This window comes from Hippocampus bargibanti, linkage group LG17, assembly GCF_051943395.1.
Source record: "Hippocampus bargibanti isolate YZ-2025 linkage group LG17, ASM5194339v1, whole genome shotgun sequence".
Lineage (NCBI taxonomy): Eukaryota > Metazoa > Chordata > Actinopteri > Syngnathiformes > Syngnathidae > Hippocampus > Hippocampus bargibanti.
The window spans coordinates 11,049,675-11,065,997 of NC_142750.1; the positions used below are offsets into that span (position 1 = coordinate 11,049,675).

General features: G+C 41.8%; 2 protein-coding genes and 2 non-coding genes across 4 annotated transcripts; all 4 read right to left on the reverse strand.

Annotated features, from left to right (window-relative positions):
* Nucleotides 1–770: 770 nt before the first annotated feature.
* Nucleotides 771–4,544, reverse strand: rpl3 (ribosomal protein L3). The gene is made up of 10 exons (XM_089018977.1): nt 4,447–4,544; nt 3,856–4,048; nt 3,504–3,672; nt 2,593–2,728; nt 2,005–2,191; nt 1,752–1,912; nt 1,575–1,676; nt 1,396–1,491; nt 1,138–1,257; nt 771–874 (listed from the first exon to the last, which is right to left on the reverse strand). The coding sequence occupies exons 1-10, from the start codon at nt 4,447–4,449 to the stop codon at nt 830–832; spliced, it is 1,212 nt and encodes a 403-aa protein (XP_088875103.1). The 5' UTR covers nt 4,450–4,544; the 3' UTR covers nt 771–829.
* LOC148885722 (small nucleolar RNA SNORA54) lies at nt 963–1,093 on the reverse strand. Its single transcript, XR_016118174.1, has one exon. It is a non-coding gene; the product is annotated as a small nucleolar RNA SNORA54 (small nucleolar RNA).
* LOC148885723 (small nucleolar RNA U83B) lies at nt 2,269–2,365 on the reverse strand. The gene has a single exon (XR_016118169.1). It is a non-coding gene; the product is annotated as a small nucleolar RNA U83B (small nucleolar RNA).
* Nucleotides 4,545–4,774: 230 nt separating the features above from the next.
* On the reverse strand, nt 4,775–15,619 carry slc25a39 (solute carrier family 25 member 39). The gene is made up of 12 exons (XM_089019029.1): nt 15,440–15,619; nt 13,013–13,115; nt 11,341–11,400; nt 11,190–11,240; nt 9,548–9,657; nt 8,829–8,896; nt 8,630–8,754; nt 7,812–7,985; nt 7,504–7,613; nt 6,266–6,347; nt 6,108–6,188; nt 4,775–5,978 (listed from the first exon to the last, which is right to left on the reverse strand). Exons 2-12 carry the CDS (start codon nt 13,107–13,109, stop codon nt 5,860–5,862), a joined length of 1,077 nt encoding a protein of 358 aa, XP_088875155.1. The 5' UTR covers nt 13,110–13,115; nt 15,440–15,619; the 3' UTR covers nt 4,775–5,859.
* Between the last annotated feature and the right edge of the window lie 704 nt (nt 15,620–16,323).

Genomic DNA, 16,323 nt, shown 5'->3' on the forward strand with positions numbered 1-16,323 from the left:
TTTCTTCTGTCGTTGGGTCAGCTGGAGTTGAAAGAAAAGTAAACGGGGCAAGGAGACGAATACGTACAAATATGTACATATGCGTAAAAATATTTCAATACATGTATAAGCGCCTTTCAAAACTCTCAAGGTCACTTTACAGTCACAGTACAAGTTTTTTTTTCTGTGGGTGAGCATCAAGTGCTCCCCTTTTCAATATTAGCGTTGTGAGTTAAAACAATGATTACGTTTTCAAATCCTGTGGAGTCCCAAATAGTGGCGGTGAATCTCTTTTGAGTCATTCCCATCCATAAAGCCAATAGAAGACATCAAAACCTTGTGATGTGATTTAACTTTGCTCGCTCCCACCCCACTATCTGCTGGTTGCACTGTGAAATGTAGAAAGATGCCCGTGGCTGGCCAAGCGAAGTGGCTGTCCAAGTACAGCCTTGGAATACTGATGCTATAATGCAGGCCTGCAAATATCCGCAGTGGTAACCACAAACGGATATTTGCAGTTTTCAGTTGTTTCAATGACAGCCTGGAGATGTTTTTTTTAGACATATGAGAGGAGGTGCAAGGTTCGATTCTGGTTCCAGCCTTCCAGAGTGGAGTTGACATGTTCGTGTGGTCTTTCTCTGGGCACTGTACTGTGGTTTCCTCGAACATTACATGGACAGGTTTAAAATTGTACCTTGGTGATTGCAAGTGAGGAAGCCTTAAAAATGTACATCTTACTCTTCACGTCATATATGCTTGCTTTTGAACACACTACAAGTCATTTTCACCAATATTTTTGTACTTTTTATTAAAATGCACAAATTAGAGCCAGAACAGAACTTTGAGGCCTTCAGGCAGTCTCCTCTTTGATGAGGCGGTCCTTCTTGAGGGGTCCCTGCACACAAAAGATACAAACGCGTTTGGTTTATTGAAATCAACTTCTGTGAACGGTGTGTGTGTGTAATTCTACAGTTTGAGACAGTGTGTTTCCCCATTCAAACAGGGAACAAGCACAAAAAGGGGCACAGCTCCTCTGTCTCACAGGGAGTTCAATCTGGCACTGGAATGGAACCCGAGTTCACATTGAAGGAGAACAAGGTTACGAGCAGTGCACATGGAGGAACGATATGGGAAAAAAATATAACGGGATCCTCTTACCATGAAGGCCTTCTTCTCCTCCAATGTCTGGAAGCGTCCGTGACCAAATTTGGAGGTGGTGTCGATGAACTTCAAGTCAATCTTCTCGGAAGCGCGGCGATTTGTCTGGACCAACAGAGACTACGGAAAAAAACAAACACTCAATTTAACTTGAATGTGCGTCAATTACTAAATACTTGCTAGATGTTTCCAAGTTGCCAAAAGGCAAACTTCAGTACAACATGGCCAACAACGACCGATTTATGATGAAATGCTAACCTTGCGGAGGGTGAGAACTCTCTTCTTGGTTCCAATCACACATCCCTTGACCATGACAAAGTCATTGGTGACTTCTCCATAGTGGACAAATCCACCCTAGTGAAAGGAAATCAAAATAAACGCATCAGTGAAATGTGTTGTGAGACCAAACAGCACAAGTGTGACATTCGAGTGCAAACCAGAGGGTTGATGCTCTTGTTGGACAGGTCGTAGTCTGTGGAGGCGTTGTTCTTCACCAGCTTGCCGTCCTTCTGGTGGTAGCCCTGACCGATCTTGTAGATCTGAAGAAAAACAAAAACAGACGTCACCAGAGTGTTGCAAGGACAGTTGAAATGTGCATCTTGAGGCCGGCGTACCTTCTTGTTGATCTCGGTCCGGTGGTGGTAACCCTTCTGACCGGCGCGGGCCACAGAGAAGGCCACGCGAGCAGGATGCCAAGCACCGATGCAGGCCACTTTGCGCAAACCACGATGGGTCTTCCGAGGGAGTTTCTTGGTGTGCCAACGGCTGGTTACACCTGGACAGATCAAAGTAACATGAGCAAAAACAAGTGGGTGCCACACACCCACTTAGAATCAAACGGCAAAAGATTGCAACTTCACGTGGCACCTTTGTATCCGTGTCCCTTGGTGACACCGATGACGTCAATCATCTCATCCTGGGCGAAGACGTTGGCAACAGGCACGGCTTGCTCCAGCTTCTCGCGGGCCCAGTCCACCTTTTCGGCAATGGAGCCACCGTTGAGCTGCACCTCCATTAGGTGTGACTTCTTCTGCCTCAGGGGCAGCAGACGCATCTGGCAACAAACAAATTGGAGGCTCGTCAGTGAAGGAGTACATGTAAAGGAGTGTGCACAACATCTGCTTTCGGGAGGGGAGTCTCAGATGGAAGGCAGCAGGAAAGTATCCTCACTGGAATAGTCAGGCGCCACGCCTGACGCAGGAGTTCCATCTTCTCATCACAGACGCCACATACGCTAGCCTACTTGCCAACACTGGGCCACATTTTAGGCGGATTGAGGAATGACTTTGGGAACCATTCTCTTAACTCAAATCAGCAGTGATGTTGTACATTTTCAAATTGCCCCCACTTTTTATTTAACTCCCAACAGTGAATTCGAACTAGCGATTCCCAAGCTTTTTGGCAAGTAAGACAATGTCTGTTGAAAGCAAGCAGTTGAGCCATCCCAAAACTCACCTGCGTGTGCGCAACGATGCGAATGACCTGACAGTACTTCTTCATGGAGGCAAAGTCCTTCTCCAGCTGCTTTTTGCCCTCCTCATCCTGCCACTTCTTGCTATACTTGGTGAAGGCCTTCTTCTTGGATTTGTACCTGAGAGTGGTCACAACAAGGTTGGCAACAGGTCCTTCATGACCACATAGGGCCAGCGGAAGAACACAGCGCCGGACTGGCCGCCCTGATCAAAGAGGGGGCGGCGCCAGCCAATGAGGGGATTTCGGCTCATGGCACGGCTTCTAAGCAGAACTTTCCACCGGCCAGAGGAGCCCGGAGCTCATCAGGGCACAGGACACCTGAGCGGAGCTGCCACCGGAACTGTTAGTTGCTCAGGGAAAAGAAAAAGATCTCCGCTGGCCGACTAACGTCTGCTTTGAACATTTTCAAACAGTGATTCTCAACTGGTGGGTATCAACTGAAAGCAAATTAAAAACAGCCACCTTAAGTTAGTGACAAATACGATTTGAAGTTCAGAACTGCCTGAAGCTAATAACCTGGTAAGTGCAATGGGAACATTCCTTTAATCAATAGCAATCCTGGATATATGGATTTACTGTAATGTTGTCATCTAAAAGTTCACTGAAATGAGCCATAGCTTAATTTTATGTGACTCCGGGCTGAGTGAACGCTGGCGCGTGTGGCTGCCGCTGCTCACCCGTAGAAAAAATATCCTGTGACTGTAAAGTGCCATTGAGAGTTTTGAAATGCACTTATAAATGAAATGTATTATTATAACAATTATTACTCACGGCTTATTGAAATCCCTGTACTAATCCTAAAACCTACACAGAAAAATCTGAAATGGTGATGACAGTTCAGGGGTGATATCAGTTGAGAACCACTGCTCTTAAATTGCAGCATGGCGCCTCACCAGTTCTTGTAGAACCGCCTCTTGCACTCGTCGCTCATGTGCTCAGCAAAGACGCTCCTGAAGGAGCGCAGGCCGCGGGGGGTGCTCACATAACCCACCACGCCGACCACAATCATGGGGGGAGTCTCTACAATGGTGACTGCTTCCACCACTTCCTTCTTGTTCACCTCTGCACAGAAATGCACACACGTTTACTTTCATGCAATTAGACAATCAAATCAGTCAGTCAGAGGAAAAGTTCTCAGTGCCCGACGATCAGCAAGGGAGTATAGGCCCATTCTGTCCGCCCGTCGGGAGTCTCATCATAGTCACATTTCTTTAAAAAAAAAATGTATTGGACATGACAACTCACTTGATCCAGGTCTGTCTACTTCGCGGACGATGTGAGTCATGCCGGCCTTGTAGCCCAGGAAGGCGGTTAGGTGGACAGGCTTACTCGGGTCGTCTTTGGGGAAGCTCTTGACTTTACCCCGGTGACGGCGACTCCTCTTGCGAGGCAAGAAGCCCAGAGAGCCATGGCGTGGAGCCGAAAACTTACGGTGAGACTATGAAGGACGTAAGCATTAGCGGCTAACAAAGTATCGGATGACCACGTTGTTAGCTTACCAAAATGCAACTACACCGAGTTGTCAAAATTAAGACAGCAGAGTAAGCCGAAAGTAAAAGAAGTACAAGAACTCAAATAATTATGCGTATTGGGAAATCGTCATGTTAACCTATTCTACAAGACAACATGGAAAACAAGCAGCCATTTTAGGCCATGATAAGTCGCACAAGCCTTTTCCAAATCTAAGTTCACGATAGGCAAGCAAATGTATCGGAATATGACAGTTAAACGCTCATAAAAAATAAGTGATGATCTGTAAATATACTAAAGCACCAGATGGTGAAGATGTTTGACGGATTGTCAGTCCTCGGGCGCCATTCTGACAGAAACACTTACCATTCTGTCTCCGATCCAAATGAAAAAGGCCTTGCGAAACGTGGACCGTTGCTTATAATGTGGTGGAGCTATCGCGAGACACAACGAGACCCGATGAGTCCCGCCTTCGAGCCGTATTGATACAAAGTGGCCAGCATGGGTCGCTGTTTTAGCTTCGCGGCTTCAATTGAAGTCAGAACATTGAACTCCTTCGTTGGTGACAACCCATTCTCCGTTATTTTCTGAAAAACGCTCAGAATTTGCCACATGAAGAGCCGTGTCACCCAACAAACTTAAGGAAATTAAAGAGCGTCATTCAGACAAAAGTAAAGGATTCACATCAAAGAAATATGTTGAAGTGAGTTCAGGAACTTTATTTTAAAATTTCGTCATAACGAGCTTTAGGCAAAAGTAGTGGTTTGTGACCATCTTGTCCACACTCGGTCCATATCCTTTATGAAAAGCGTGACAACACAATGTATTAAATATCATGAATAAAATGAAACTCAAAACTGCCATTGTGATACCATTTAATGAACTAAAAAAATGTAACATTCCACCTGAGGGCAGCATAATTAAACTTTATAACAGTGCTGTAAGAAATTCTTCATATGTTGTCTGAAAAATTTAGATTTTGACAGAAATTGTTTGCAAACTGCACAGAAGTCCATTTTCTTTTTTTGTCTGGATTGCGTCCTGTCCTATGGCTTTGCTTCCATGTGTAAGAATGGAAGAGAAGCCAGAAGCTTGAAGTGAGTTAAAATGTAGTCGTTTGTATTTTAGGGAATTCTACACGAGCCCAACGGTGCATTGAGAATGTCAAGACCAAAATGTTTCCCTGGATACAGGCCAGGAATCTGACATGGAGCCCTTGCTGAAGGAATGAATGACTGAATCGATAAAGATTCAATATCCATGCATCTTTAGAATCTTGATCATGCTTCTTTGCTCATGCAATTTTACGTCATGGATTTCCCATGAGGCATTGCGTCACAAATGCAGCTTCTTGGCCGTTGTTGAAATCAATGAATGATGTTGTCCAAATACTCCATCATACAACTACGTCTTCATAAATTAGAAATTAAAGTGTACTTTCCTGAAAATTCCAGAAAAAAAAAAAAAAAAAAAAAAAAAAAAATATGGTTTAATATCAGGCAATTTTCCTTCAATTTTTGGAAGAAATTTCATGAAAAAGTGAAAATCCGGAATACCCCCCAAAATCTGGAAGATTTTCATCTCTAAAACATGAAATAGGATCGTAAAATCAGTAGTATATGGTTTGGAACTCACACCAACCGTGAACCCAGGTATGACACACGTAAAATCAAATTGTAATATAAAAAGAAAAAAAAGGCGCCAATCTTAGTTCAAACATTAACATCATCCAAATGGTGAATATAAAAAAAATCTCCCAGAAATATTCCAGACGTCCCTTTAGGACGCCACAGGCTCGCGATCTCGGTTGACTTTCTGGAAGAACGCCTTTCCGAACTCGTAAGTGCTGATCATGACAGCGCAAGCTGGCGCCACTTTGATCACCCTGGGCATGAAACCTGAAATTAAAAACACATTTATCTTACTTTGAAATGAACTTGGCAATGACAGATTTTATGAGAATTAAGAGATTATTTCACAGCCACATCTACCACACAAACACTCGTGAACAAGATGGCGGCATATACCTGCAAAAAGCCCCCGGTAGCCCACCTCACTCCGTATGTCCCTCATAATGCGCCACGTGGAGACAGTTTTCTTCAAAGGGGCTATGAGGATCGGTGACAGCAATGAGACAATTGCAATCATGCAGTTAAGTACCAATTCCGAGCGGCAGTCTACTCACCTCCGAGCGCATCCATCTCTCCCAGCTGAATCTGTCTACGAGTCTTCACCACGTCAAAAGGCAGCGTCAAGATGGCGGCGATCTGCCATTTGGGACGAAGAAAAGCATTTTGTTATCACTGATTGCGCAAGTCGAACCGTCAATTATTTTTCAAAAGATTCAGAAAGGAAGTTGAGTACCATCTTTTCCGGTGTATAAGGCACACCAGAGTACAAGGCGCAACCCCAACTAATGGTTTATTTTCAAACTTTTCCCATGTACAAGACGCACCGGACAATAAGGGGCACCTTCAATGAATGAAAACGAGCTTCCAAATATTATATATAAATATATAACATTTTTCCCAATAGTGATACCTCAGCTTACGAACTTAATTGGTTCCCAGGAAGTGTGTGTAAGGCGAAAACTTCGCCTGCCAAACATTTATAAGAAACCATTAAAAATGAGAATAATCCATTCCCAGGTCCCCATAAAACATAACTTTCTACTGAATAAGCCTTAAAACTACACAAAATATACCTTATTTTATGTATGATAAATTTGCTATTGTATTGTAATTAAAGAAATAACCTATACTGTACAATAAAGTCGTTTTATTTTCCTCTGTGATGGTAGTTGTTAATGGATGGTAGCAATGGTCGACTTAGCATAATGGCACTGGACAGCTAAGTCACACAAACGCACACCTCGTTCGTGTTTTTCGATGATCTCCAACTGCTCAACAGTAATTTTCTTTCGTGTCCTCTTCGGCTTAACACTAGCCTGTGGTGGGGTCTTTTTCGGTCCCATAATAGCAAAAGTACTCCACTCGATAACAAACCACATCTGCACTCAAAGAAAACTAGTCCACCAGCCAACATGGAGCTGTTCGACCCTGTGGTTTGGTGTTCATCCGCCGAAAACTAGTCAGCCAGCTACCGTGGCGCTGTGTGGTTTGGTTCGTCCGCCAAAAACTAGTTTGTGTGCCAAGATTATATTCTCGCGAATTTAATGTTCGTAAACTGATATATCACTGTATAAGGCACACCACATTATACGGCGCTACAGTAGAGGCTGGGTTTACGCACAACTACTACTACAGGGGGAAATGGAGTCGGTGGCTGCTGACAGTAGTTGCGAGACCTGTTGTGGCTCAATATTACATCACATATAAGGCGCAGGGTCATCAATTGAAGAAAACGAATGATTTTGGGTGTGCCTAATACGCCAGAAAATACGGTAATTGTTTGTATACACACCGTTCCTGAGGCGGCGCCAGCGGTGAAGCTGATGGCGAAGTTGGCCTGGGTGATTTGGGATTGCTGACACAGGCGGGCTTTCACCAGTTCATAGTTGAACCAGTAAATTGCTGCACAACCAAAAACAAAGAGGCGAAATCGGCCAGAGCACACACAAAAAAGCGGGAGAGAAAGTCATCTAACTAACTAAACAGCCGCCACGATACTCGTACGTCTTAAACGTGTCCAAAGGAAAAAAGACATTACAATCTGTTCAGATCTGACAAGTCAACTATTCAGACAGGAACAAACAACAAAGCAGTTCTTACCCGAGAAGGGAACGTCTCTGAGCACGGTGGGTCCCCAGCCCCGCCACAGCGACATCAAGCCGCCCTGGGCCACGGCGCTACGGATGCAAACGCGCAATTCGCTGTACGTCAGGTGGCGGGATTGCATCTTGGTCCTGATCAACTCCAGTGGACTGATGACCGTCACGGCACCTACTGCAAATGGTTGTTTGTTTGTTAGCATAAGCTAATCGGAGGTATGAGGTTATTTTGAATACAAGTAACGTTGCTTATCCAAAGGCAGCGCTGCAAAACTCAAGTGTACTGAACCCATTGTAATTATATCCATTTGTATTTTTTGGGGGGGAGAGCGGTGGGTATTCCAATTTATACCATTGGATTTTATCAACAGCGGATGCGTCTTGCCTGGTACACAACTCCCATAAATGTGGGGGGGGGGGGGTGAATGGTCAGTTTATTTATACAAAATGGCTGCCTATGCTGTAAACACAATAATAATAATAATACATTTCATTTCTAAGCGCCTTTCAAAACTCTCAAGGACACTTTACAGTCACAGGATACGTTTTTTGCCTTGGGTGAGCAGCGGCAGCCACACGCGCCAGTGTTCACTCAACCCGGAATAACTCAAATAGATAGAAAGTTAACTAGCTAGCTAGATGGATAACCAATTGATAGCTAGCTAGATAGCCAGTCAGGTAGCTAACAGAAACCAAATAGATAGCCAGCAAGGTAGCAAGTTAGATAGCTAGCTAGCTAGATAGTCAGCCACTGGACTTAAGTCATGAAAAAAGTCGTGTTCTACCTCGTTATTTTCACACGTGTTTTTGTAGGCTTACATCTGGCGAGACCTCCTGCCAGGAGTGGGATGTGGTTGCCATGGAAACCCAGACCGAAACGCAGGAAGTCCCGTAGTTGGTCGTAGCAGGTGAAGTAGATGACGGTGGCGGGCACGGCCATGACGCTAAACACACGCACGCAAGCGTTTTAGACCAATGAGGTAGTCACCCTGCTAAGTCTGTCGGGCGAGTTACTGACAGGGTGGGTGGGAGTCCGCTCCACAGAGACTTGAGTCCTTCATGGCGAGAGATTTTCACAAAAGCATCCTGCAATGCAAGCGGACAAACAAAAAAGGTGCCTCACAAACTGACGTGAATTTAGTGCCGTGCAGGAAAACTTCATATAGCTACTGTTCAGCAATAGCCAATAATTGTTTTTCAAATAGCTCCAGAACCTCTATTCACCGAAAACCCCACCCTAGGACAGTTTTTATGCACAGGTCAAAGTAATCCAAGTGGCACTTTGACACCATCACGGAAATAATCTTGGGAGTTTCGCTTATTTGTCTTGGGGAGTGATTTTTGAACAGCATTTGAGATCTCCTGTTTTTACTTATTGAAAGGTTTGCTGATTAGGATGCGCCCTGGACGCCTCCCAGGTGAGGTGTTCCAAGCATGCCCCAGTGGCAGGAGACCCCGGGGACGACCCAGGACACGCTGGAGAGACTATGTGTCTCAGCTGGCCTGAGAACGCCTCGGGATCCGCCAGGACGAGCTAAAAGTGGCTGGGGAGAGGGAGGTCTGGGCTTCCCTACTGAAGCTGCTGCCCCCGCAACACGACCCCGGATAAGCGGAAGAAGATGGATGGATGGATGGATGGATGGATGGATGGATGGATGGAGGTTTGCTTATTTTCTATTTGGGCTCAGCCACAATCTCCGTGAATCACACAGCATTCACATGTGCTTATTGACTCACCAGGGTGCCGCTGAAATGTGATTGGGGCTTGTACCAGCTGGCGCAGTTGCTTCCATTCTGACATACGTAGATGTGATCCATCAAGCCATTACAATACAGGAAGCACCTCCCTGGGTGAAAAAGGAGAGATAAGAAAACAAATTGTGGATGTTACGACACAGGACACCTTTGCCAGGATGTCTGATAAAAATACCCTGAATCATATCAATTATTAGTGAATACTTTTCACATTCCAGATGTGATTGTGATACGGCAACAATTACACAGGTACAAATATGCCAACATAGGCGGTGTGTTTAACTCATTCACTGCCAGACGTGCAAAATTGTGTCCACTCCAGTGCCAGGGTCTTTGTCATTTTCACTCAAATTCCAGGACACACAGAGTATTGAGTTTTAGGACTACATAAACATTCATTGTGGTGTAAGAAACCTTAGACTCTTTTCTTTTGTCAGAAATAAAGCGTTAATTCCTAAGTGATATGGGTCTGGAGTAACATGAGGTGCAAGTGGGGGCGGCTGTACAAAAGGCAAATGCTGCCTCCTCGTGGAAGGGCAAAAAACATTGCCAGAGGTCTGACCAGCGCTTTATTGGCACCCTTTCCCAAGAAAAACCAAAACCCGAACAAATTCGGGAACGGCAGTGAATAAGTTAAAAACGTACACTTGGTATGGAGGGGTGCCAGGACACACCCAGAAGAGTACGAGAATGAAGTCTTAGCTATGAGAAAGAAGGCACATTTTCATGAGAATTAGATAATAATACATTTCATTTATAACATCCTTTTAAAACTCTCACTGTCACTTTACAGCACAGAACAAGTTTTTTTTGTGGGTGAGTAGGGGCAGCCACACACGCTAGCGTTCACTCAATCAGACTATTCGGTGACATATATAGATTTGCCCCAAAATATAAAAACACACTCACAGATTTACAATTAAGACCTTGTACTCAAACATCATAAAGTACATAGGGTAAGTTTTTAAGGTTACACAACTGTCCATGTTTCATGTTCCTGTTGTGTTTATTAATTTGCTCTGTGTTGACTATTATGTGAAGCGGTTTATTACAGCTGCGGTGAAAGCGCTGTATAAATTAGGATGTATTGTATTGTATAACTTGAAACAATGTGTTCAGTCAATTTCATAGATTGTTTTCAGTCTTATAGGAATAAAGATTAAATATCTGTGCAAATTTCCCCATTGTGGGACGATTAAAGGCTTCTGATCAGGAGCATGAAGTCACACAATTTTTTTACAAATGCTGCTCAAAAATTAGACTTTTATTTAGTGTTTGATTTAAGCAAATTTCAAATATTGTATTTATAAAACTGGTGGTATTTGCAAGAATAATTTTGTACATTTTTTTTTGAATGAATTTATTGTGTGAGGAAAAAAAGAACGTTATTATTCAAGAACACAACGAGAACAATGATCTGTGTGTGTTGTTGTGACATTCACACGTGAAAACGCTTTGACTTTCTTTGACGACATTTGTCACCTACCTATCGCACTTATCTGCTTTTAATTTCACTCTCTACCTTCTCAATGTAGCCCTCACACTTCCTCGTCCACACATACATAACAACAAACCAAAGTTTCAGAGGCGGCGTGCGTGCAGCGGCTGAAAGTGCGTTACTCACACTTGGAAGGGTGAGTGACACTGGCCCAGGAAGCAGCGTCATTTGTGACAGCTTTGAAAAGAAAGCAGAGGCAAAAAAAGAGCGTTTGGGTGGGAAAAACAAACGACATCCACCAAATCAACATCCACAGACGGTGACGGGAGGCACCTACCTTGATGGAGGGGACTCTGCTGGGCTTGCAGTCTGATCTTCACCACATCCAGAGGCGTGACTGCAAACAATTCAAAGAATGAGCGACAATCCTCCAATGGTCATCGCGCACACAAATTCCGGCAATGGTACCTTGACTTACTTACTATTAGTTTTATTAATTCCGGGACCATGCTCTGTACTCAATTTACTTTATCCATATTAGATGCGCCTTGATTTGAGTCACTGGATTTTTGAGTGTAAGACCTGCCCTTTATTTTTCACTAAAAACTCTCACAATTGCTATTAAACTTTATATTGAAAGTAAGAATTTGGCGCAATCATGGTATCAAAGAACTTTATTGATGCTTGTTGGGCCACTTTGCTTATGTTTCAGAATTGAACAAAATGCAACAGTTCTAAAGCGCCCCATTGATGCTTGATGATCCTCTCCATTTGAAATGCTTTGGTGCCATCTTAATAATAATACATTTATAATCGCCTTTCAAAACTGTCAAGGTCACTTTACAGTCACAGGCTAAGTTCTATGTGTGGGTGAGCAGCGGCAGCCACATGCGCCAGCGTTCACTCAACCTGAAAGTAACTCAGATAGAAAGCTAGCTCGCTAGCTAATAGATAGCTAATAGCTGGCTAGATAGATAATAAGGCAGCTAGATAGCAAATAGAGAGCTAGCTAGCTAGCGAATAGAGAGCTAGCTAGATAGCCAGCTAGATAGCAAATAGAGAGCTTATGTTTATATAATCATAATATTGTTAATTATATACTCCGTTTGAACCCATTTGCAGTGTCTGAAACTCATGACAAAAAGTTAGCGGACACCAGGGCAGACAACTCTGAAAAGTTGCCTGCCCGGCCATAAAGTTGGCTGCCGTGCCGAGTATGCTAATTGCCAAACGAACGTTCGTTTGGCAATTTGCATACTCGGCACGGCAGCCAATCAGAAGCCTGTTTCGTGTTTCGGACTATACCGTGACTGTAAAGTGTACTTGAGAGTTTTGAAAGGCGCTTAGAAAGAGGTGTCCACGTGGCTTGTGGCGGTTTGCTTGTAGCTTTTGCTTTATTGAACAAAACAAACGCTTAATTTAAAAAAACACATTCCTGAAGTTGTCGGCCAGTTTTGAAAGTTGTACGCCCGACGTAAAAGTTGTTTGTACGCCCCGGGCCTCCGAGCTGACGTTTTTTCAAACACTGCTACAGTATTTGATACTTTGTTTTGTCTTGTGGTATCTTTTGACAATTGCCAAGTTTGTGGTGGCGTTATGCTGTCAAGTTACATGGAAATTTTCGATACTTGTGGCAGGAATTGATTTCCGGAGAGAGGAAGACTATTTTGATTCTCATTCAATGTTCCTAATCGAAACACGATTATAGTGGGTTGGCTGATTTATTCGTATTAATTGTGACTAACAGCAACTCCTTTTAAGTGTTGTCATTTTGTAATTATGCGTTTGACTGTCAAAAAAGTGTAGTATCTTAACTTCCCTTGAGCACAGCATATGTGAAGCTCTCTCACAATTCAGGCTTTGCCTCATAACACAAAGCACCAAATAGATCAAGTAACAACTAAAAGCAAACAGAAAAAAACTATCCAAAAAATAAAATGTAAATGCTACTTGTAGGTCAAGATATGACAGTGCAATTTTTTTCTATCCTCTTTCGCAAAATCTCTCACCAAAAACGGACGTGAGAAGGGCTCCAGTGCCAGAGGCCAGCATCTGCTGCACTGGAGAGATGGCCGATGTGCTACCGGCGGCCCGCTCCGCCATCATGCCCACCTGTCGCCCCAAACACAGAACATTGAACGCCACAGAGGCGTTGACTAACCCACTTCCCGTCAAGCTCAACCGTTAGGCTCGTGAAGCGTCGCGGTCGCCGTATTGGTTAGTGCTCGCCAAAACAGTGGTTCTCAAACGGGATTCCCTGGACCTAGGGGGTCCGCATAACTACATAGGAAAACTGGCCCACCCATTAAAAAACAAAAACATAATAAACCAATACCCCATCCCCACCTTGTTTTGCAGCAAATTGATCTGACTGTGAAATACAGAAATAGGACATCAAAGTCCATTTTTTTCATTATATAAATATGACTGGCCTGCATGAATGTTGCCTCTTTTTTAATAAAGGGGATATTACAGAAATGAAGTTCAACTTTTAAGTATTTATTTATTGGTGGGGGTTATAGGCCTCTTTCTTGGACATTAAAAGAGTAAATATGCAGATAAAGATACATTTGTAATCCTTATTTATATGTATTATCTTTATATATATATATTTATATTTCTTATCTTGTTAAAAACAAGACTCTTCCCTCGTTAAGCTTGGACTCCGTCAAAAAAATAGAAATGTGTAGTAAATATGGTGTTGTTTTCCCCCTTTACTTTTGTGTAATCTCACAGATCATAATAAAATACTTCTGGGCTGAGTGAACGCTGGTGCGTGTGGCTGCCGCTACTCACCCGCAGAAAAATATCCTGTCACTGTAAAGTGTCCTTGAGAGTTTTGAAAGGCACTTATAAATGAAAATTATTATTATTATTATTATTATTATTATTACGTAGGAAAACCTTTATTTGCTGTAAATTTCGCAATTTACAGCTGCAAAATACTGAAAGTAGAAAACTAGGAATTTGTGTGCCCAGAAATACATTTGTAAAAGAACCGTACACAGTACAGAAATACATAAAATATGATGTTATCTTGTTTGCGATTTTTTTTTTCATTTTGTTTAACTTTGAAACATTCTAAAGAATAGCCAGATGCTATTAGACTGATTACATGGTACATAATTATGTTTAACTGCCTTTCGGCTCCTGTTTGAGAACCCCTATTTTTTTCTACAAACAAAGATAAAAGATGAAAAGAAGCTTTAAAAAAAAGCCATAATGCCATTGCTGAATAGCTCCGGCATGTTATTGCAACACAAAGTGAGTCGGGATAACCCAAAAAGCGCAGTAGCGAAGGCGTTTACCGCGCCTCCGCCGATAGCTTATCAAAGTTTTGCATAAACTCAAAATTGTTATGCAGCTGCAGGCAGACAGGCAAAGAGCACACTAAATGTCTCATTATGACTGGGTGATTAATCAAATCTATTGGTGAGCGTCAGTGTTTTTCTTATTCTCATGGTTACTATAGTACAAAGCACACCCCCCCCCCCGCCCAAAATAGCACTTAGTGAGTTTAAGTCCCTCGAACAACCAAAGAGCAAAAGTGACTAACTCGTATTGTTTTGCATGCGACATGATGAGCCCAGAGGTAGGAAATTATTTGCCCTAAATTTGTCTTCAGAGACGCCTTCCTGTTTTGCTAAAGTAGACACACTTGAGAAACTTCTGAGGCATAGTATGTCCTGCCGCGTGCCAATTGATTTTTTCCCGCTAGACCTCATTGGCAAAACTACATGAGAAAATATTGTAAGGGAGGAAGCAGTAAAAACCAATGGACCAGGGATTATGCACCTTTTCACTGCTCATTTCATGCTTGGCATTGGAGATCTTTTTTTTTCCAAGAATAACTAATTTTCACACGACTAAAAGACGATTGTTCTATAACTTTTGTCCACACAAATAAAATGTCATATCTTCTATCTTCTTTAATTAAAACGTTCACAATATTTAAATGTTCATATATATATATATATATATATATATATATATATATATATATATATATATATATATATATATATATATATATATATGCTTGGTCTATATATATATATATATATATATATATATATATATATATATATATATATATATATATATATATATATATATATATATATAGACCAAGCACGTGCTTAAGAGCATTTGAAATTATACATAAAAGAAAGACTATAAAGCCCAACATGGGTGGTTTGATGAGGTTGCAAAGCGAACAGTGTACGTATTTCTTTTCATCGTGTTGACACGACGAGATCATTGTCATAAGAAACATTACCATTTTAAACGTGTTTTTTTTTCTCCAGGAGCTATGTGTTTTGAGGTTTTAAAATATTCCCAAGCAACTGAATATTATGACTCGAACACCATTTGAAGCTAGCAAAACCGTCGAGTGTTGTAGGCTAGCAAGCAAGCATCCACCCTCTTATACTCACCGTGAAGGTTTACTTGAACTGGAGCCTTAGACCTTTTCGCCAAATACTTTCACCCATGTTACTTCATATTTCGTTTTTTCCTCGAGCAGTGGTCCGCATTGCCTTTGTCAACTGGCCTTGTTCATCGTGTTTGAGTTTGTCGTGGGGCGTTCATCAATGCAGTAAAAATTGAAGTCGACAGATCTGTAAAGCGTTGTGCGTGAATTGTCATTGTTGTATTACGTGACGAGGCCGATCCTGATGATATACATATCAGCACAAAAATGGCCGTAATCTCCATGTTGCTCCGTTAACCTTGAATGGACAAGGGGGCACTGCAAGATGCAGCACGTAAACAAGCTCATCGATAAAGTTGTAAAAAAATCGAAGCCACCCCCCTAAAAAATAAACAATTAAATACAATGTTTTGAAGTGGGAAAGTTTGAAGCAAGAGATTTTTTGATTTTTTTTTGAAAAAAACGGTCATCCTTGATATTGTTTATAATTTAGTCTCTCTTCTGAAATAAAGAAAAGGGGCTGTCTTTTTTAGAAAACAAGTATAACGCAACCAAATCGACATTATTTAAAGTATAATAATAATAATAATAATAATAATAATAATAATAATAATAATAATAATAATAATAATAATAAATTTAATTTCCAAGGCCTTTCAAACACTCAAGGACACTACAATTAAAAGAACAATACACAGAACAATGAAACCATAAATATTGAGGTCATATATTTGAGGTCATATATATATATATATATATATATATATATATATATATATATATATATATATATATATATATATATATATATATATATATAGTAAAGTCTCGTTATATCGATATTGGATATATCGATAGTCCCGGTTATATCGATACTATTTCTATGCA